This window comes from Fundulus heteroclitus, chromosome 13, assembly GCF_011125445.2.
Source record: "Fundulus heteroclitus isolate FHET01 chromosome 13, MU-UCD_Fhet_4.1, whole genome shotgun sequence".
Lineage (NCBI taxonomy): Eukaryota > Metazoa > Chordata > Actinopteri > Cyprinodontiformes > Fundulidae > Fundulus > Fundulus heteroclitus.
In genome coordinates this window covers 19,011,263-19,034,323 of record NC_046373.1, presented here as the reverse complement: position 1 = coordinate 19,034,323, position 23,061 = coordinate 19,011,263, and the positions used below count along the sequence as shown (strand labels likewise).

At 40.8% G+C, this 23,061-nt stretch overlaps 1 protein-coding gene across 2 annotated transcripts; it reads right to left on the bottom strand.

Annotated features, from left to right (window-relative positions):
- Window positions 1–394: 394 nt before the first annotated feature.
- On the bottom strand, window positions 395–22,817 carry efna1a (ephrin-A1a). Of its 2 annotated transcripts, none has more exons than XM_036145287.1 (5): window positions 22,476–22,817; window positions 5,306–5,601; window positions 4,274–4,339; window positions 4,093–4,185; window positions 395–3,276 (listed from the first exon to the last, which is right to left on the bottom strand). In XM_036145287.1, the coding sequence occupies exons 1-5, from the start codon at window positions 22,571–22,573 to the stop codon at window positions 3,164–3,166; spliced, it is 666 nt and encodes a 221-aa protein (XP_036001180.1). In that variant the 5' UTR covers window positions 22,574–22,817; the 3' UTR covers window positions 395–3,163. The 2 variants fall into 2 exon arrangements, with proteins under 2 accessions (XP_036001180.1, XP_036001181.1); XM_036145288.1 differs by having other exon boundaries at window positions 395–3,273.
- Window positions 22,818–23,061: the final 244 nt, after the last annotated feature.

The following is a 23,061-nucleotide window of genomic DNA, read 5'->3' as shown; positions in this document are numbered from 1 at the left end:
CAAACTCATAAATCCAAAACAGAGGGTGATAAATCATTAAATCATTGCTACTTTTGATGGTTATGACTTACAGTAATAACAAAAATGCTCTTTCTTGGTAGAAAAGCTTTAAGGTGACTGTTAAGAAAAGTCCATTCAAGAGTTTGGGGACAGATGTGGACTATAATTAAAGACAGTGCTTCAAAATCCACCACACACAGGTATCCAAGACTTGGGCTTCAGCTGGAGCAATCCTTGTGTTAGGAACTCCTAAGCCTGAGATGACGTTTCTGACGTCATCTCAACCTTTAATTTTTTTGTGCTTTTAAATCAATTGGGCAACATAATGGCTGTAAAAGAATTCAGTCGTTCAGACAAATACAATTACTGAAGAAGATAAACACAAGAATGCTGGTCTGGTTTTCCAAAAATATCTTTTTTTTTTTATTTCACATGAAAATCTTTCACATTTATCAAACTCGGCTTTTATATAATCTATATTTATTTACACATATGGACATATTATACACTTCTTTTACTTACACATGTACAAAATTAGGCATCAAGAGTTCAGGTAAAAAAAAAACAAGACAAAGAAAGATGGTAGTCATACACTGTTGTGCTTTGTCGTTTCTGGTCAGGTGAAGATGAGCTTAGCAACTCCGTTCGATGCTGTGTCCTGTTCTGCTGACAACTGGTGATTGATAAGCTTTAACTTTTTTATTAAGTGATCTAAAACTAAACGCCTAGAAAGAAGTTCAACCAGCCCTTCATGTCAGAGAGTTTAACCAGTACAGTGGCTTAACCCAGCTAACGGAGAAGTCCAGCCTCTCCTCAATACACACCGTCATCTCAGTGTTTTTGCTATTGGCAGAAGGAACATTTTGTCTCAACACTCTTCCAAATCGTAACCCCCACAGCTAAAGTACATTCTCTTATTCTCAGTTCAAGACACACACGCATGCGTTCCCCAGCACTCATCGCCATCAGTAAACATTACATTTAGTGAGCACAAGGTATGTACAGTAAAACTTCTGAGCTGCAAAAAAAATGTCATAAATTATCTTCACAGAATGTACATGTAAAATTATGTAGTGTGTAATGGAGTGTGTTCACACAGCATCGGCTGGCGGTGTGCGTCAGTGTTCAAACTACAGGAGCCCCTAAAGGTCTACACACCCCCCCGTTAAAAGGAGACCAAGATAAATCATTTCAAAAACTTTTTCCACGTATAATCTGGCATTTATCCTGCAGAAATTCAACAAAAAGGGTGACAAATTTATACAAAAAAATTCCAATATTAGCTGCAAAAACCTGCATGTAGAAATAGGGAACATTAATTTTAAATTGATTTCATGATTTTCTTGATATTTGCTGATTTGCATTCTGCAGAGTGTGCAGATAAATTTTAGAGGATCAAAACTAACGTTGAACAAATGTATCAATCAGGCGCGGTATACGCACGAAATGTAACAGCAAAGGAATGCACCAAAAATCTGAAAAAAAAAAAAAAATGGGACAGCAGGAAATATTACAGAAACTGGAAAATTCTCCAAAATTACTTAAAAAAAGAAAAGAAAAAGAAAAGCCAGCAGACTTGTTAGTAAGGCCTACTGCAACGCTGAAGGAGCTGCAGGACTTTCCAACAAGTACTGGTTGGGTTCCACATGTTCCACCAAGGTTTGACGTACTGTACGTCTGGACTAAGTAGCAAGGTTGCAATATGTACTTTCCTCCAAATTGAACTCTGAGGCATCGTTAAAATCTCCCAAAACCTTTTGGGAAAGTACATTTTAGTTTGATGAAACCAAACTTGAACTTTTGGGGCACCCTTCCCAAAAAGGTATATTTGGTACAAAAACAGCACATCATCAAAATTGTACACCATACCCATATGAAACATGGTAGTGGCAGTGTCATGCTATGGGGTTACCTTTCTTGAAATTGAGCTAAAGTTTTTTGGTCAAGGTGGAAAAGGTTCTAAATATCTCTAAAAACCAGACAGTTTCAGCCCAAAAACCTTCAGGTGTCTTCTAGCGATTGGAAGTTGATTTGAGATTTGATCTTTCAGCATCACAGTCCAAGCTTATATCCAAATTAACGAAGTAAAAAAGGGTTCATGGAAAGAAAGTTAAGATTCTGAAAAGGCCCAGCTATGGACCTGAAATAAATTCAAAAGGGAATCTGGGCACGTCACCTGAAGAGGGCTGAGGGCAATAGATGTCCTCACAATCTGATTGGTTTGCAGAACCTTTCAAGGTGTAGCAGGTAAATAATTCCAAGTTAGGATGTGGCATCCAGACAGACTCCCACCAAACACGTTTAAATGCTGAAATTAAATAAAAATGTGCTTCAACAAAATTTTGGTTCAAGGGTGTGCTCAAGTGTGCAACAAGGTGGTTGTAGGGTTTTATCTTTTTTCTTGGTTTGTTTTTCAGTTGAGTTGTACAAACTAAATGTCACATTTCACTTGGAAAAAGGTTTTTAAAAAAGTATTTATCTGAAAAACCTGGCATATTAACAGGTATGTGAGGCCTTCTAGGAGCCACTGTATGCGTACTTGTAGTGCTACAGTGTGTGAGCACATGGTCCACAAAGGGATGGAGGTGACGAGAACAGCTCCTGTGTGTGTAAATGCTACATTTAGAATAAAAAAAATTAAAAAAAATCACTTGAGACATCAACGGCACTCAGTAACGATAAAAACACCGACAAATCAGTACACAATACTCAAGGGTGGAATAGTGTACATGTTGGAGAGAGAGGGCTGTTCTTTGGCTCGAGTTCAGATATCCAATCCCTAAATGGTCAAGTTGTTGTTTTGTGCTCTTGAATGTTCTTCATCCACGTTGAGATCTTCTTTGTCTTCATAGTTTCAGAAGGAATGTGTCCTCCAAAAAGTTTTGTTGTAGAGCCCTCTTGACAAATACAATGCAAAGAGGGCCTTGTTTTGCAAAAAAAAAAAAAGAAGTAAAAAATACTGTAATCTTCTTGAAAATAAGACCAAGCACAAACATTTTGACTCAAATGCTCAATGAGGGGTTCATCCATACTTTACAAGTTCTGAAGGGTTCTTCCAGTGGCCAGCACTGGGTGTAATATTTTTGCTTTAAGTCAGTGGTTTCCAACCCCACGGACTGTCTTCACTGTAGTCCCTGAATAAAGTAAGTCATTTCACGTCCTTTCAGTGTAACAAAAGTAGTAAGGGGACTAGCAATGACAGGACCGAGAGCGACGTAGCCGCAGCTGCAGAGTGGACGCTTAGGACATCTGGCAGGACTTCAACTGGTTCATCTGCTGGAAGATGGAGAACAAAGGAGATGCGTTAAGTTACACCTCGGTAACTCCCTCAAACTCGGCCTGAATTACAGTGCTTAAGGTTTTCAGACCACTTGAACTTTGTTATACATAGTCCGTTTCCAACCAGAAACGTCAATACAATCTCCTGGGATTGTTTTTATATTTAGTTAATTTTACTACGCTAGCCCTAAATAAAACCTAATCAATTAAATTGGTTTAATAGAGTTCACCTGTGTCTAATTTAATTACAGCATAAGTACAGATAAAGTTTCTTTAGGAGAATAAGTGAACAAACGGCATCGTAAAGGTAAAAAATGGTAAGAGTATTGCAAATCTGCAGAAGTTCTCAGATAGGATGCTAAAAGGTAAATGATAACTCTAAAGGAGCTGTATTCCCAACTCAAGTGGGTGAATGTGTTGAGATGACCTATTAGTCGCGCAGTAACCAAATCTTCAATTATTTTCTATATGAGAAAACCATAAGGAGTTCTATTTACACATCACCTTTGCAATTCGACATGGTGTTGGCAGTGTCATGCAGTGCGAATACTGTTTTTCCTGCACTAACATAGAAGCTTGAAAGAATTACAATAAGTTATCAGAGTTGACTAGAATCTGTGTCTTCTTTTTTAGAGGCTGCAAAAGACTTGAGAGTAGTGCGGAGGTTCACCTCTTAGCAAGACGCCAAATGCAAGCCACACTTTTCAGATTTCTGAATGTAGAAAGTCCTGGAAACGGACTAAATGTGGAAATCTTGAAGTGGTCTGAAAGCTTTTGCAAAAAACTGTGCCACTAAAGGATTGGTAAATGTACCTGCAGGTCTGTTGGAGGGGTTGTGAGCACCACCCCCTGCTCCAACTCCACCCCCGCCTGTACCTTTGTTGGCCACTCTGGCCTCCTGGGAGCCTGAGTGAAAAGAAAAAACACAATTAGATCTCCTGCTTTGGTCTGTTCTCAGCTAGTCTCCTTTCATCAGAGATTTAGGTGAACTCACCATCAGCTGCGATGACGTCCACCCGGAGCTTGAGACACTCTTTGCCGTGGTGGTGCAAAGGGTTGGCTGCAGAGGAAGAAAGATGGGAAAACAACACAGCCATTAACATCTAGACTAATGCACTTATCCTCCCCTTTAATCCACCTTCATGCTTGCAAGCCTACAAACACGCACACACACACTTTAATTCTTGGCAATAAACCAATGGGAGGCCATCTGCAACCGGGCAAAGTGAGTTTTGTCCCACCGTTCCTCTAATTACAGCCATGGCCAGGGTGACAAAATTGCACGAGCTCTGTGCACAGTCTAGCAAGGCGAACACTGCACAAACTATGCCAACAGCCTGTACACGATAAGCTTCAAAGAGCTGAACGCTACACTCCAGCTGGTGCACAGAGATTGTTGTAGTCACGCTCCTGATCAGGGCAAGATTTCAGCTTGAGAATAATTACATTAACTTTAATTTAACCCTTTTTTTGGAGCCATTCTGAGATTAGAATTTGCGTTAACCTTTTAAACAAAATAAAAATATGTTACATTAATGTTTCCTTAGGGTTAAACTATAACATTTACAATATAATCTAGTGAAAAAAAATACTACAGAATCTGTTATTAGCAGAAGCTGTTTGCGGCGACATACAAAGAGCAGACCTGCCAAAATTTCAGACTGGACAGGATGCAACTTGTAGACAATAGAACCAGGAACAGGCGGTAAATGCAAGTATTGTAGTGCATTCTGTTTTAATTTTTTTATTTTATTTTTTACCAATTTTCTATACATATCCAGACCTCAGACATTTTTGAAACAAAGTTTCACAATTTTCCAGACAGTGCAGGAAATCTTCTTATTGAATACAGGCAGTTATGAGTTTATAACTCATAACAAAAAAAAAGCTTTATTATATTGTCACTATGGTAAAATAAAGATGCAAGATAAGAAGAATGAAGTTTTCTTCAATCCATGCCTCATTTTAAACTTATGAAAATGACTTTGACACAAAAAAAAAAATGCAAAAAAAACGTAACACTTACAGATATAATAGTAGCTTTCTCCCTGACGAAACTCCTTCCCGAAGGTGAACGGAGTGAATCGCTGGAACTTTTCAGAGAACTTCTCCGGCGCGTGAGGGGCAAACGGATGGCTGCACTCCCAACGCATCTGTTCGTACGACTGAGGCTTGCAGGATTCGTAATCTTCCCGCTCCACCATGTACAACACATACCGCTCGGCGTCCACCAGCGGCACCTCACCCTGAGGGTAGTGGGGGCACACAATGTCCAGGTAGTCATTGAGCTTCACCTTCACGGCATAGTCGTCTCGCTGAAACCTGCAGGGGGGGAAAAAAGAGGCAGGGGGAGGAAGGTTACATCAGTGGCATCAGACTGATAACCGTAGTTATAGAACTGGAGCGGTGATAAATAAAAGCCTCAAAACCTGTGATTATATATTGATCGGTTTCATGGCAGATGTACAACAGGGAAATCAGAGGAAAGACTGAGCAGCCTGAGAATGAGAGACGGAGGAAGGGACATAGAGGGAACGTTTGAGTGAGAAGATGAGTTTGTTCTAGTGGAATTAAAAGAGAAAACACCGCAAGAGAAAGCGATCCGCCGGAGAAGCTGCGCATAAATATGGATGAACGTGAGGTGGCAGTTGTCCGCTGCGACGTTAGGAGCTGACAAAGAGCGCACATCGATCCCACATCCCCCACCGGAGTTGACTGATGTTTACAAAGAAACATTAGCAGTCAGCTGGGCCGTCAAGACAAGAGATGAGTATCGACAGCGGCAAGGCTACACACAAACACCCTCACAGATAGAGTATCAGAATGCATAATGGAAAAATGCACTCAGACTGAGAAAGTGGCTTGTTTAAACCACTTATTCGCTATAGTCAAGTCAATAAGGAGCCCTAATGTGGTGTTGGTAAAAATTCTAAATGTAATTTTTCACTCACTCTATAATCTACCAAATATTCATTCCTTTAGACTGTATGGTAATGATACATCAGTTGTAACGTAATGCACTGCAGCCTGATGCTAACATTAGCATGTCGATGCTGCAGTGGCTTGCTCACATCAGCGATAAAATCTAATTATAGCGTTTTAGAAAATGCCAGAGCCAATCAATTGCCCTGATTCCACCACTGATAAGTGGGCAGGGTACAAATTGGCAAATATAAAACTATTTCAGAGCTGCACTGTATGCTGCAAGATAAGAAATAAGCCGCAATTCAACCAGGTATTAACCTTTAAATTAATGACACACGGGCTACAATTCCAATAAATATTTTTACAGGATTACATTCAATAGTTGCCGATTGTTAATATTCATAATTTTTTGCATAATGAGGATTGTAATATAGTTACAGCTGCAGTCAATGCCTGTGCTAGTGTTATAAATGTATAAAAATCATATCTGCATAAAGGGTAATGTTAGCGTTTTAAAGAAAGTTTGGAAAATTTACCTCCAGGTAAAGGTGAGCATAAAATCAGCATGCAGATAGCATGTTAACTTTATACTTATGCGATCATTAACATGAAGGGCTAATTTTTGTGATTTCCTTAGACTTCTGAAAATACTCAAGAGCAATAATTGCTCTTACCAGTTACATGCTTAAACTACAGAAATGTGTACAGATCTTGTTTTTAAAACGTTGATGCCAAAATCTAAACAATAAACATGTTTGACACAATCCAATTTAATATAAAATTTATTTTTAATTACAGGTTATGTTAACAATAAGCTGTGGTTTCACCCCAAAACAGCAAAATCATGATTTCTAGTTCCAGCTAGCAATAGCTTGCTAACTTTAGGATAACGCCACAGTTAACTTCCAAACACGTTTCATACATAGTTAAGTATTGGAATTTTTAAAATTGTTTTAAAATGCCCAAGAACAATAAATGTGCTGATAAGTGCCGGCTGATATCAAATGATGAAAGTATGTACTGTCAACAACTTTAAAATGTCAAATCTAAACAATAAAATGTCAAATATACATTTTAAAATTCAACATCAAAAGCCATCTTCAGCATTAACAGCTTTTTATTTGTTTATTTTTTTACAGTTTTACATAATAAAGTGTGTGACGCAGTTACAGCAGCAGTCCAATGCTTGTGTGAATGGATGCAGTATAAAATTAGAAATATCTAATGAGTAAAGTCAATTTGTGTCATAATAAAAGAGTCACGAAGTGCAAATTAAGACATTATTGAATTAAGGCATGCGGTTTTTATATTTTTTTTAAAAACCCAATAACAACAAAATAATGCTGTTCATCCCAAACTTGTGGCTCATTCTCGGGAATCCTGCTGGTAATTATTTATGCAACATAGAATTAGGAGAACTCAAAGAATATCTAAGACATAAAGCCACACACGGGTAGCGCTCAGAACGTTCCCCCCCCATCTCTATATAGAACGTGATATAATGAGTGCCTTGTAGAACACGGTGGAGATACACTAAACTGCATAGGAGACAGAAACATATGTTTTAACCCATTCATTAGTCAAGATGAACGAACACGCTGCATGTTGATAGGCTTCAAATGTCTTCCATCACATTCCCTCTCATTACAAACACAGAGACAGTCAGACTGTCTCTCCTCCATGAATCCCTCCCTTCAGTCCTCCACCCTCTTTACGATAGTCTTCACCAAAACTTTTTTTTTTCCCCACGCAGAAAAAGATGAATTTTAGCCCGCTCCACACTGTAATAATACAGAAAAGCCCACTTGAGCACAAGAGTATTTATTTACTACAATTAACTCAACAATCTACGATTCACTCTCCCTCTAGAGTACATCCTTCGGAGATATTATGAGTTTATTTCCAGGGACGTGCCACCAAAAGGTATTTCAGAGCTAATGCTCTTGCTCAACTAAAGCCATCCATCACCAGCCAGGAGCAGTAGCTGATGGCTCGCAACACACACAAAGTCGCACACACTTCACACTAATTCCCATCTATCAACAAACTAAAGCTGTAGCTACCTAATATTTACACCCACCATTCCCACACAGAGCCACTTTTCCTCCCCTGGTGGATTACCGCCCCCATCCCCCCCAAAGAAATGTGGATCGGTTTACAGTCTCTTACTTTTCTGAGGTATCAAGGGAATCCCCAAGGAGGGATGAGATTTGACAGACCTAAATATTTTAACAGCTTTCAAGCAGAATATAGAGTTTTGTTGATTTTGCAGTGAAGACATGTAAAGTCTTTTTTCCCTTTCAAAAGCTGGAAAAACAGACAAGCAGCTGTTTGAATGCACTCAAAGCACATTTCTTTAGGTAGATCTTTCCAGTACCAGGTTGGACACCTATTTTTGTTTCCAAAATTGTCTTTTTTTCTTTTTTGAACACAAATACAACAAGGTGTCTGGAACTTTAATGCAGGATTTGGTTCATATTAAGATAATAGCATCATGCAGTTGCTGCACACCCCTAATGTGAAGCTCCCATTTCGCCATATCCTGGTGTATAGAGACTGAGCAACTGTGGAGAAATTGGAGCAAAGTTTACTCAATGAAGCAGTTAAAGAGATAATTTAAACTTTCTATTGGCAGGATGTAGCCAATTGAAGATGGGAACACTGTGGTCATAAAGGAATAGCTACCATGAGAACTTATACTCAGGTAGGGTGCTGTGTTTATCGGTACATTTCAGAAAACTGGAAAGTATACATATGGTCCGATGAGGCTCGTTTGTCATATTAAAAGTGAATTTCAGTTAATAAATGATTAAAGTCTTTTCATACATTTAGAGCTTTTTATATATTGATCAGATCTAATATTCTAATTTTCTAATGAATTAAATATTGTGTTTCCATTAGCTTTAATTGAAAACCATCACAATTAGCAGAAAGAGAGGCTTAAAAACGTAATTTTGTGCGTAATGAATCTACATAATGTGTTTCACTTGGCGAGTTACTGAAATAAATTAACTTTTCAATTATTTATTCTAATCTATTGAGATGCACCTGTAAATGTTGCTCAGTTGTTAGTTAGGGACCCAAATTCTGCCTAGTAAATATCCCCCATACCATTATAACACCACCAGCAGCCTGAGTTGTCTGGAACATGCTTTTATGTCGTTCTGAATGTTTCAGCAAAAATTTAGACTAATCTGAAAAGGCACCGTTTCTCCAACCCATTACTGTAAAACTTTATTTTCTCAGGTTTTTATTGCATGTGCTTCGAAGTTTGACATGTTGTGCATTTGGAGATGGTACTCTGTGTGAGTGGTTATCTAAATAACTACTGCGTTTCTATCATCTCATACCAAATCAGCACCATTTCCCTTTTGAGCCTTGAGATCTACCAGGCATTTTTCTCCCTACAACCATTGTTCTCTTATTTGAACCATTCTGTGTAAATCAGAAAGTAGGCTTAGGCTGCTGGAGGACATCAGGGTCTATTTTTCCTCACTATGCTGGGTTCTCCTACTGTTCTCCAATTTTGCACTGTTTGTAGTTATTTCAACTTTTAACTTTTTGTTCTCTGCCATTTTTCTCTTCAGAGTAGGTAAACCTGGTCTGGCATTCTGTTAGCTGTGACACCATCCAGGAGAGACAGATCATCCACTATTACCATCTAACATAGAAAGGATTCCTGGATCAATGTGTGCTTCTGTGCTTGTTTGTGTCTCTCCTCTGTCTTCTTTAACCCCCAGTCAATCGAGGCAGATGACCGTTCACACTGAGCCTGGTTCTGCTAGAGGTTTTTCCTCCCTGTTAAAGGGGAGTTTTCCTCTCCACTGTCGCTTCATGCATGCTCAGGATTGCTGCAAAGCCATCAACAATGCAGACGACTCTCCCTGTGACTCTACGCTTCTCCAGGAGTGAATGCTGCTTGTCAAGACTTGATGTCATCTGCTCGGTTTCCTTAGATAGGAAACTGTATGATTTGATTGAATTTGACTTTGTAAAGTGCCTTGAGATGACATATGTTGTGAATTGGCGCTATATAAAGAAAATGGAATTGAACTGATAATCAAAGTGGGTCAGCAGTTTCTGAGACACTCCAACCAGCTCATCTGGCATCAACAACACATTCAAAGTCACTTTAAGTCCCCTTTCTTCCTCATCCGGATGTTCAGTTTAAAAGTTCAGCAAGCTGTCTGTAACATATATACCTAATAAAGTGGCTGGTGAATGTATGTAAGGTAAAGCTTTCAAGAGCTGGAAAATAAAAAGTCAGCAAACTGGCTCTACCACAGATCTTACAAGTTGTGACTTCTCAAAAGCCTTCAGGGCGTTAAGCCAGGGTAGATCTATCTCTGTGAATTCTGCTTTTTCTCATAAATCCCTTTGGATGTAACAAATAGCATTTGGTGGGGGTCTCAGTGACAGGGTCCATATGTGTGACTAACGATCAAAGTGCCCAGGCCAATGCACAGGCACCGGTCGCTCATTAGTCAGAGAGGTTGTTTGTTGCCATAGGTCTTGATACCCCCTGGTAACAGGATAGACGTTGTGGCTCCAAGCTCCAGCCCCCCCCCCCGACTCCCCTTTTTGGTTCCCCTTTCCCCCTAAATCGGTTTACCAATCTCTGCCTGACTGCATTCCCTCGCTGCTGATGCCCAGATAAACCACCAGCGCCATTTGAATACAAGGCCTCTTTAGTATATTTGCGAAACTTCCAGCGGGCTGTGCTGATAACAGTGTGAAACAGCCAACTTGTGGAGAGGGAGAACAATAATGATCATTTTTGCCACGGTCCAGAAAGCTCGGCGCTTATCTCCCGTATGCCTGCCGCGTTCTGTTTACCAGATTGGTGCTTAAAGTGTTTTTTTTTTTTTCTTCCTCCTGCTGTTACTTTCAATTGCAGTTAAATCGATAACACATTTGAACAAGCAAGGTTTGTCTGTGTTATCCCTGACAGCTATCCACCCCCCCACTACAAATAATAAAAAAAAAACTGCATACACCTTGATTACCCACTGGTTGTGGTATGGTCCCGATGTGTTCATCAAAAGACGGTCGAAGGGGGGTGCAATTAAAAACACAAAAAGGGGTATTAAAGTCACCCTGGAGGGGGGTAATTATACCCTCCCGCTCCCCACTTTCAAGCCCATTTAGGGTGAGAGTCTGAGCGGGGGAGACGGGAGACATGAATAGGAGTGGGCGAGGCAGGTCAAAGGGCTCCAGTTGGGAATAGCTTTTGAAGTTTCCCCCATCGGTAAGTGTTTCTGTTTCTCGCTTTATCAGTGCGCCCCGTGTCATACGCCGCCTCTGTTGACGGTGCTGATGGGGAGCGGCTCATTTAGCAGGGAGAACGGTGTCTGAATGCACACCGGGGGGGGGGGGGGGGGGGGGGGGGGGGGGAGGCTGGCTAATGCCTTTCATTAATGGCAAACACTTTTTAATTATCCCGCTGCCTTTTGTTTGCGTCCAATGCCTCGCCGTAGAAACGTTCCACACCATCAGCCTAATTAACTGATTGGAGCAACTCCCTTCAAACAGGACTCTGGCTCCCGTGTTTAAAAGTTAAGCTAACAGAGTGAAACGATGCCACCTCCACTTTCCAGCCCCTGACAAATCTTTCTTTCATACCCGACGTGGGGGTCCCTTGTCATTTTCCTCATCCAGACTCTTGCCGTCACTTTTGTTAATGGACTGTATTGATTTATTCCAATTGTTTAAGCCAGGATGCTTTCTATTAATCACGACCGGGCTTCTGTAAATGTCACGGCGCGGAGGAGCGGCTGCTTTCCCTCTTTACGGATGATTTGTGGAACTGAGGCATGCAGCGAGTATTGTTCGCATGCGTGTCTGTCTCGGCCTGATACATCCAAGTGTGTGATTGTTTATGTCTGAGAGGGCGTGTGTGTTTTTTTTTTTGCTTCTCCCCAGCTCTGAGGAATCTGGGAGTGCGTTTCAGCTACGATAAGGTGGAGGATGAACGCCAATAAGGAACAGCTATGATAGCGCAGAGTAGGAATGTCAAGTGGTCACGAATTTTGGTGAAAAATGCACAACAGACCGTCTCTGGCCCCTCTTCCTCGTCTCATGCAAAGGAATTCTTGATTTATTTGGTAGGAGCAGGAGTCTAATCTCTCCTCTTTAATCTACCAGGTTTTCCTTTTTCCTTTCTACTCGACCTCTATACCCTTCTTTTATCCATCCATCACCCTCCCATCTCTTTGCTCCATCACCCTTTGGAATGCCGGACCTCTGAGGCGAGGAGGCCACGATCTGGATCAAAGGTTGGACAGTTGTCAAATCATCTTAAAGCACTGAAAATTCTAATAGAGAGACACCAAGATTGCCTTTTGTCTTAACGAGGGAACATAAAACTACGGTATCCTGGGTTGTGCTCACATGAACAAAGGTTTCCCTGAACAAAAACGGGGATGAGTGAGTGGAAATGTGTGGGACCATCTAATCGGCTCATCCAGGCCTGGATTATTGGGTGGAGCAGAGTTTGTGCTGTGGTCCATTCATCAGGGCCAGACTCTGCTTAATACAGGGGCTTAAAGTGGACAGTGGGGCCCAAATCAGGGACAAAGTAATGTGTGAGACAGGCAAGCTTGGGCTTTTTTTTTTTTTTTAACTCTACTTCTATTGTCCTCACATCAAGAGCAGGCGCTACTCCTATACGCCACAATTTTAGAGTTAAAAGAAAAACACACTGGTGATGTTTAGGGGCTGCAAAACAGTGATTGAGAAGTGATAACAGACTAATGAAAAAATTGGACACAAGGGAGTAGTTTACTTCAAGAGCTTTACACATGCTGCCTAATACAATGATTGAGCCTTAAAAAGTCCGACTGTTCGGTGTTTTGGCCCGAAATTCCTCTTGTAACTTTTGTCTATCCATTCATCCATCACTGCCGGCCGGCCCCTCCCACTCTCTGTCCGTCTTTCAACACTCAATAAGCAAACCAGATCCTCATGTCAACTCCGACCCCTCCCCCCCGCCTCCTCACCTCAAACTCACTGAACCAATCACAACCTGTCCTGGTGGTATTCCAAGTATGTGGCTCTCTCTGGCCCGCCATTTGCAGTGTAAAGAGAGTTTGTACCGAGCCTAAATGTGGCCCAATGAGCTTTCTCGACTCCTCCCTCTTAACATAATATTCCATCTTTTCGCTCTTTGTGGCCCTGTGTGACTTTTTGCCATCCGTCTCAATCAGCTTTCGCCTGCCTGCCATTCAACCTTTGTCCGCTCACTGCATCATTGGTTATTCCAGCGGAGTTTCTGGCTGAATAGGCCAAGTTGCTTTTGCCACCCAGAGAAATGACAAAGCTTTAAAGTAATTGGCCTCTGCTTTGGTACTGAGGCAGCCCAGATAAATGCACATGCTCTTTCCAACTTTCTCAAACTGGCCTCAAAGCCATTTGTACTTTATAAAAAGGCCAGAGCAGAAAGGTCAGTGCTGACATCACATCTCTCAGGAGGCAAATATCTGTACAACCAAGTAGCTTGATTGATGTCCACAATGTAAATCTTTTTTCCTTTTTCTAGATGTTGTTTTTCCCTAACAATACAGACTAAGATGGTAGCTTGCTACAGCTTCAAACATTTTTTAGAAATGCACCAAATCGAGCTGTTGTTGGCCTTCAAGGTTTGACCTGCAGATTCTGATTTGTGTAAAAGTTTTATTACCTGGATGGAGGTACCAGTATTAGATTCAACAGAAAATCATGGTTTTAGTTTGTTTCCCCATTTATCCAGGAATTTACATGCCGCTGACCTTAATGTGACTTTTACTCATTTCAAATCAAAGTGTATTAAAGGACGTGATTTAAAGTGGTTCTCTAAATTCTGCTAATTATGTGCAGTAAATGTAGCTTAAATCATATCGATCAGCAGGAGGTTGCTGATGCTGATGTTTTGGCTCCTTCAGTATTCATATTTCATAAGTGTAAAATGGCCCAATGAGCATCCAAAACAATATAAATGGAATCATGGAATAATACCATAAGTCTTCAGAAAATAATACATGATTAAGTTAAATTATTGTTTTGTTTCGACCATTTTACAACCATCTCAACCATTAATGAGATTTGGCAACAACCACATTTTGCTGGTACCAATTTTCCTTTGGCAAATTAACCCATCTTCCACTGGACAATTAGCACCAACCATACCTCAATTGATACCCATCTCACACCTAGTAGAAATTTTGTACCTGCATCAAATATGGCAATTATACCTGTCTAAATTTACACATCAAGTTTACTATGTACAATAAAAAAAAAAAAAAACATACAAAACACTATTTTCATCCAAAATAAAAAAATAAATGTTTCATTACACTTTTCTTATATGCCTATTATCATCTATAACTTAGGTGTCTACGATCAGAGGCTTCCTCAGACATTTAGGCAATTATTTAGGATACACAACCTACTTTAATAAATGTTTAATTGTTCTTCAATTGTGCCCATTTTATGAGCATAGCAGAGTCAGTAAGTATATTGGTACAAAAATGAAGGTACATAATGGCAAAGGGGTAAATTTACCAAGAATAGAAATGAACTGATGTGCAAGGGTAATGCATATATTTTATTAATTGGTTTGTACAAAATGTAATTAGTTTGGTATAAAGTGTCAGCATGCAGGTACGAAATAAGGCAAATATACCCAGCTTTGCCAATGTATTTATAGATGTATAGATGTAGGAATACATTTTTGACAAAAAAAAAAAATGATTTAATTGTTGCACTGCAAACATTTAGGAAAATGTCTCTAAATATTCTAGCTCTTACTGGCAGGCATTCAGTTGTAGTAAGGTTGCAACCATTTTCATACAGGACCAATAACAAGCAGGACAGAAGCTTAAATTACAAAACAACCCTTATTTACCTCACAAACTAACACAATGTAGTGTTTTCTTGATGATATCCAACTCTTTTTGGCAAACTTCCTCAATCTAAAAGAATCAAGATAAAAAATTTGTGACTGTAACTGAGATTTTACTTCCTTTATGATTCTTGTAAATCAGTGCAGCTCGGGTAAGGAAAACGGGAAGTCTGGTGCGTAGATAAGGAAAAGGAATCAGGACGGGCAAGGAAACAAGTGGAGGGGTTCATGGAGGTAAGACTGGTAACACAGGTGAATCCAGACAAATATATATTCAAACAAATCCTTTTTGTGAAACAAATCTGACACCAAACAATTAATCTTTGTGAATCTAATTATTCTCACCCTTCAAACAGCTGTCATATAAAGGCCTGGGAAGTTTAATCAACCGCGTTCAGACGTTTCAGCATTGCGTGTGTCGGTGTGTGAGAAACGTATTGTTTATTGTGCAGACAGGATACGCAGTTTTCCCGGGAAAACACGCCAACAGGAAGCTCAGCACTACGGAGGAGACGGAGTGCAGACTTCAGCGGTGGCGACACGACAGCACGCCTGCAGGAAGTTTAAAGTCTTTGGCCCGATTCATTATGTGGGACAGTCAATAAAACATCCTTCAGAAAAAAAAGTTGTAATAGGAGAGGGAAGGACAATGCAGACATGATTACGGTCCGTTTGTCGAGCAATTTTTGCAGATTGAATTTACCAGACAGATTACAACACCAGATTAAGAGCAGTAGGAGGGGGAGAGGGGGCAGACAGAGATGGATCGACTTAGGAATTTTCTGAAGTGAATGCTGACCAGTGAAGGGGGGAGGGTATGGGGCCAGACCGGGAGCTGAGGTGGAAAACCTGGATCCTTTTTTTTCCCAGGGAAATAACTCTGAATTTAAAGCTTCATCTTTCTTTGCCAAATGGGTGAACCCAATCTTACCCGTAATCTCCGAGTCACACATGCAAATACACCTACAGAAGCAGAACAAACACGTAACGTTAATACTAAACATTATTCTCGAATTTCATGGGATTTCTCGTTCCAGTGGTTCAGAAAGACTCAATGGGGGACACCTACGTACAGACAGAGAGGTGAAAAGACCAGAAGGAGTCCAAAAAAAACCAACAAAAAAAACAAGAGACTCAAGTGGCTTTCCGATGACAAGGTAGAAGGAGGAAGCTTAAAGGGAAATGGCTGAGAGCAAAAAAGAAAAAAAAGTGTGAAGAGAAAGGGCAAAGTACCTCGGTGCCAAGAAGGAAAAAAATTCCACACCTCTTAGCATACTTCCCCCCCTTTCCTATTCCCTTCTCTGAGAACTACAGTTAGAGGTGAGGAAATAATAGACTGAAAAGGGACAGCTTGTAAAGTTGAGATAAAAGCTGGCCAAAAAGGAGCGAACGAGGAGCAAAAAAAAAAAAAAAAAAAAATGCGATGGGGAAAGAGTGAGAGAGTTTCCCAGAGGCAGAGCACCGGCCTGAGTAGCAGAGTGGCATTCAGGGACCACCGCCGTGACAGAATGACTGACAGACTGATAGAGGCTGTGCCACTTCATCACATGGTGAACTCTGACCCTGGATTGGTCACACCAGTTACTATTCTCTTTCTGTGGTCCACTGTGAAAACCATTCCCCAATTTGTATGGGGCGCATCACAAAACAGCCACACTGACTGGTTAAATGGCAAGAAAGTCCTTCATGGGGCCGAAACATAGCTTAAAAAACAGCACAGATTGAACCCAAGCATGGGCTGGTGTGAGATGCTCATGGTTTGATAAGCTAACTAAAAATACCACTGTTGTACAGCATCACTTCATTCACAGAGTTTTAAATAAAATAATAAAAAAAAAGGTACAAAATAATCCAATTGCTTTTATTTAAAAACAGAAAAGAAACAAATATTCCTGATACTGGCAAAATATGATAAAAAAACAGGGGTTTGTTTTCCTAAGATTTATTTATTTAGATATTGACAGAGACCAAACAAAATAATTTAGAGTAGTTTACTGTTTAGAGAGCAACTCAATATTAGCCCGTGAACAAGGCCACATTTTTTACCACTGCAAATGTTATTTAATGGTTGAATCTGTCTTTCAAATAAACAATGGAAACGTGTAGATGCTTCTTTCAGCCAGCTGACCAGCAGTACTCTGTAAAAATGGGGGAGGGGTGTCATCACTTTATGCTATGGTCCAATCAGGTGGGAGAAATCTGGGAAGCAATTCACAACATGTCAGGATATTTCTATAGATCGTTTAGGCTGCAAGAGAGAGCAAATCTGTCAGCGGATAACAGGAAGCTTGGATGGACTACAGCCATATTGGCTCCGTTTTATCCTTTGCAGATTTTAATTTATGTCTAGCACTGAAGATGATGGAGTTGGAAATGTTCACAGCCGGTTTGAAATCTCAGTGCTTGTATTATAAAGATTTATGTTCTAAATATGAGGAAACATATTTTGTAACACTAGCGCAGCTAGTGCTTCTGATATAAATGGTCAATGATGGCTCACTCTAGTGTGGGTAAAAAAAAAAAAAAAGAATTTCAATGTTGTTCTTCCAAATTATTCTTAAGGAGAAATCCAAATTTACAACAACAACAAAAATTGGTTTGTGACCAAATTCTGATCCATGAATCTCTTGATGAATTGAAACCATGCCCACTCTAAACTTTGGCATACCTTGATACCGGTAAACGTCCTGTACCTCACAGAAGCAGGCGAATCAGAAATGGTACAATAGGACTATTTTAACAGGGAGGCATATAAATATTCAAACTTAGAGCAGATTCACTGAAAAATGTAGGGCTCGTAAAGTTAATCAGTGCAGGAATGAGTAAAGAAAGAGTTAAAACAAAAAAAAAGTCACCGAGCCAAGCTGAGACGAGAACCCTGCCAAAAAGGAGGCGGGGGGAGGAGGTGAAGAGAGGAGCCGACAGGTACAAAGCCAAAAAAAAAAGAAGAGAAGAAGGGGAGTGAAGCTGGTGGTCTTCTCATGCTTTGCCAGCAGGGAAAAGACAGGAAAAAGTGGGAAAAGAAAGCTGTGAAAAAGCAAATTATTGCCTCAGATTTAGCGTTTCAGGGCTCACGGGGCCCCAGGGAGGATGTTAACCTTCACAACCGCGTGGCACATGTGTGTGCTTGGCCGAGTTAATGTGTATGAGAGAGCCTGAGTCACGGTGTGAGTAAGCTTCTGCACAAAGACACTCCCTTTTACAAAAAAGAAAAAAAAAAAAACACAGTGAACCACGCTGATAGGAAGAACCTGCGCTCCACTTTCTGGGAAACAAATCTGATTAAGCTGTTGCTAATCTGAAAGAAAAGGTGGAAAACATTGCAAAAGTGTTGAAACGCAAACAGATTTCAGTCCCACTGAAACAAAGTAGTCATTAAAAGTTCAAGCAGGCTCGACCTTGGAAGTCAGCAGGCCCCAAGGCGCGATCGCAAAACAGGGAAAACGGTGCATATGCATGAGGGTGTGCTGCTGAACAAACAAGCTGTGAAAAAAGGAAATGAGCGTGAGCCGCCTGGACCAAAGTGATCAATCTGAGATTGATTTGATTAACGACGGCTTTTTTTTTTTTTTTTTTTTTTAATGGAGGGCTGGGAGGTGGGGGTTAATAAACCCCGGAGGAGGAGAAGGAGAACCACCAGGGAGAAATGACGGACATCAACACATTGGATCAAGTGACGGGTCACAGGAGAGGCAGCGAGGAGATTAAGAGAAGAAAACGTTCTGAATGAAAACAAGTTTAAAAAACTCTGCGTGGGATTAAGGCTAGAGCAGGAGAAAGAGAGACGTTTAGCACAGTCACTTGGATGAAAACAGCAAGTGCAAACAAGACGGATTACCAGTTTGTACGCAAGCGCCACAACTGTTGTTGCACAGCAGGAGCAGAGAAAAAAAAAAAAAAAAAAAAAAAAACTCTCCATCTGGGACTTTGACTTTCCTCTGAATTTCAGAGAAAAGCTCTGCTGCTGTAATTACGGACTTTCTGAGAACGTTAAATGATGCAGTTTTATCCCTCATGGGGAGAAAGTTAGTTGTGGGAGAACATTTGGTGTTTGCAGCCTGATTGATTTAGACTGTGTCGGTTGCTGTGATTGAAGGATCGTCTGGCAGGGCGCTCTGTTTGCACTTGCCTGCTCATGTGTGTGTGTGTGTGTGTGTGTGTGTCTGTGTGTGCAGGACTTTGCTTGCGGTTTCACGAACCTGACCTTCTGCAGACCGTTCCACCCCAGACATCATCAACTATAATTCTAATTGACCCCCCTCACTTATTCCAAACGGCCGCCCCCCCCCTAACCCCGGCGATTTGAGCTCCAATTTCTCCTCCCCGAGCAATCCATCTCTCTCCCACGTAGTGTGACCTACTGGGCAGGCTTTGAGTTACCTCCTCTGTCTCTGTCGTGCACCATTATTGCTCGTCCTGTCACCTGAAATATAAACACCCCCCTGTCTCCCCCCGACGACCCACGTCGAAGCTCGCGTGAAAGATATTCCCTGATTTAGGAGAAGGAGCAGCCGACCGACTCAATGCTGAGGTTAGGGCTCAGTGTCAGATGGGGAGGATATTGCGACAGATATTTCAACACGCTGCGGCGTGAGTTAAGCCTGTAAAAATCGTGGAAAGGTTTATGAGCTGAAATGATGTGCAATGAATGAAAGAAATTTGTGAAACAGATGTTTTTTTTTGTTGCATTTGCCTTTGAGATGTCATCCAGTGGAGTGCTGTTATTCAATAGCAAACTTAAACTGACAGCAAAACATGACTATAGGTGATGAAATAGAAGGAATACAATGTTAAAAAAAAAAACTGTGATGGAAAAAAAAATGCTGATGACATCACGGGAGGAATAAACCCCCAGTTCATAGCCATGCATTTTGGTACCACTGCCTTTAGGCGATCAGTTTACAGTCCCCGTATAGGTAATTTTTTCTCTAATGATGCAGCCAAGCAATCAGGTTTTTCCTGACCAATTCCAATTTCCAGCTTTCTTGGAGAACCAACAGGCTAATTCAGATTTTGACCATTGATAGCAAGTGCTTTTATAGAGTAGGACAATGAGGAAGCTGACAAAGTTTGCGTGTTTGCGCACCACAATGTGCGAAGCTAATTCCAGTAGTGTTAAAGGACATGCTGTTGGGGGGTGCATTTTTAGACTGGAAATGGTCTTTATGCATTCAATCAATAAGAGAAAACAGAAGTTTTTTTTGTATTTGACCAGCAGATCAACATTCATAGACAATCAAGGAAAAATTGGCCGATTATCATCTCCGTGCCAACTGATTTCTGTATAATGATTTCTGTCATGAATTATACAAGATAAACAGTCATAGAAATACTTAGATCTCACATCTAATTTGATATAGTTGTATTTTATTTTCTCAAGGCTTTATATCACACCCTGTCTTTATTGACTGGGACTTTGAACCCAGTTTGAGGGATCCGACCTTGCATGTTTCAGTCAGAGTTTGACTGAGATGGCCTTGAAGCCTGAAGAAACTGTGACTGAATGCTATCCACCCCCCCCCCCCCCATGTCATTGTTTTCTGCAAATGTTCACTATAAAGTGAGTAAATGCCATATTCTGCTTGTATCACCTCACACCTTACGTGCATGACTTGCCAGTACAGTCTGAACCCAAAGAACTTACCTAAGTTTATGTAAACAACTTCTGTTTTTCTGACCGCCGTGCGCTGAGATTATTTTTCTTACTTCTTCTCCCTGATGTTGACAGGAATGGTGGAGAATGTATAGGCTGGACAAATGCACTCAACTGGAGGTATTGGGCTTATAATAGGGGGATCATGATAGGAGGTGGAAAGGACTGATGCAACATTATTGGGGCTTGAAAATCATCTTAACAGAGCGCAATACCCACGCCATTTTTTTTTTTTTAAGTCTTGGCTCGAAATTATGGCTGAAGATCCTTGTTAATGAAATCTGGCTATTTTTAGTCAGCCCCTGCCGGTCCTCTGCACAAACTACGTCCACGTGTAGTATTGAGAAATGCACACAAAATCTGTTCAGAGACTGAAAATTCAGACCCGTTTTTCCATCAATGAAGGGTTCTGCAACCTTCACAGTCCGAAGAGACATTTCGGCCCTCAGTCCAGCCAAATCAAAGAGGATGGACACGTTTTCCTCTATGCGAGATTGAGGTTTGTGGAAAATGATGTAAACAAAAAAAAGCAGCTAACTTTCAACCTAATGGCAAGAAAACATCATCTAAAAAAAGATTATTGGTACTTTTAGTGTTGTTCAGTTATGCAAATTCACGTCAATGTTTATATGAAAAACTTGAAAAGATGCTAAAACCTGCATTTGTTTTTAATTATTAAGAGCCATTGTGGAGGGTCCAATGAGCCACAGGGGGAAGACCCCTTGCAATGAGTGTATCCAAATTGTTAGAAAAATTTTATTGTTAGGGATAAAAGGTGTAAATGGGTTAAAATTGGACAATCAGAGACAACCAAAGATCAGTATCAGCCAGGAAAAGCCACATTGGGACATTTGCATTTCTACTGTTGCCAGATTTTCTTAAACTTCATGCAGCGTTCTCTCAAACAGCTCAAATGCCACAGCCCTACAGAGCAGTAGTAAGCACCTATGAAGGGGAGCACTATAAAAAAAAAAAAAAACACACACATAAAAAACGAGAAAAACAAAACATGAATGCAAAATAACTGATAGGCTGATTTATGCCTTCTGTGACGTCATCAGAGACGGGTTTGTGGAAACATGTTTTTGAGAGGGTAGAATCGATCTCGATCAACAACGACTATAGCAAAAAATAAATAAATAGAAAAACTGACCACTCTGTGATGTCCAACGGGCGACTAGGCATGTGTGCAGAGAGTTGGGACTTCGTTTAAAGAAGCGTCTGGATAATGGCTTTAAATCCACGCAGCTCTCATTAAATCCCTTCATTTAACTCGAGCCGTGTTTCCATTTAAAAAGCAGGAAATGTTTAGCAGCCCAGCTTTCAGTTTACAAAGACAAACACAACGCTGTGGGTAACTCTGCAGCACATGCACACCCAGATTGCAAAACGGATTAAACGAGAACAGGTTGGGCCATGACCTACAGATAAACAGCCCTGTAATAATAACCGAGCACGAAGGAAAGTGCCGTAAAGTGGGCGAAGAAGGGAGGGAGAGAAAGAGAGAGAGAGAGAGAGGGGAAACACTCCCAACTGTCTGGCATTATCATGTCAACAACAGCCAGTTGTCTCCATCTCAAACTCATCAACGCAACAACCACAGGAGGCTTGTCGCAATTATTCATGCGTGCACTCTGAGCACCGATCACCAGGAATTATTAACTAGCAATTAAACTGAGGACTGATTTCTCTTTGCTTCTGAGCATGCATCTGAGGGCTAAAACGAAGACAGATATTTACTTTGGGTTGGTGCTGTTCCAGTAGACGCTGTGCCGCTCCGCCGAGGCAAACCAGGCGCAGAAGCTCATAGCCAAGCCCGCAATCCAAATTAGATCCATGCTGGAGAGCGAAGACGCTGTGGAGCGCAGAGACACACGGAACTCAACTAACTAACTGTGCAAAACAAAAAAACTAAAAGCGACGAGAAGAAGAAAAAAAAAGCCCACTAAGCTGATGGTAAAGTGCACCTGGAGACTGCACGCTCAAAACCAAAAAGGCTTTAAGAGTCGCGGGAAAAAAAGTGAGAAAGACTTTAGAGTGAACATGTGAACTCAACAAATCCGTAGTGAATGAGAGGGTGAGCTCCGTGGAGACTGGTTTTGTTAAACCCCCGCAGCCGCAGGACACGCCCTCCGTGGGAGATCCGACCAATCAGAGGGCTGTCCGAGTTCTCTGGTGCGCTTTCGGGGTTTGATGCAGGATTAGCAGAGGATATCTGGCTAAATGCAGTTTTCTTTTAGATACTTTGGACCACATCTTTTTTTTTTATAATGTAAACCTTGAATTCAGATTATTATAAAGGTTTTATATTTGTCATGAATTATAC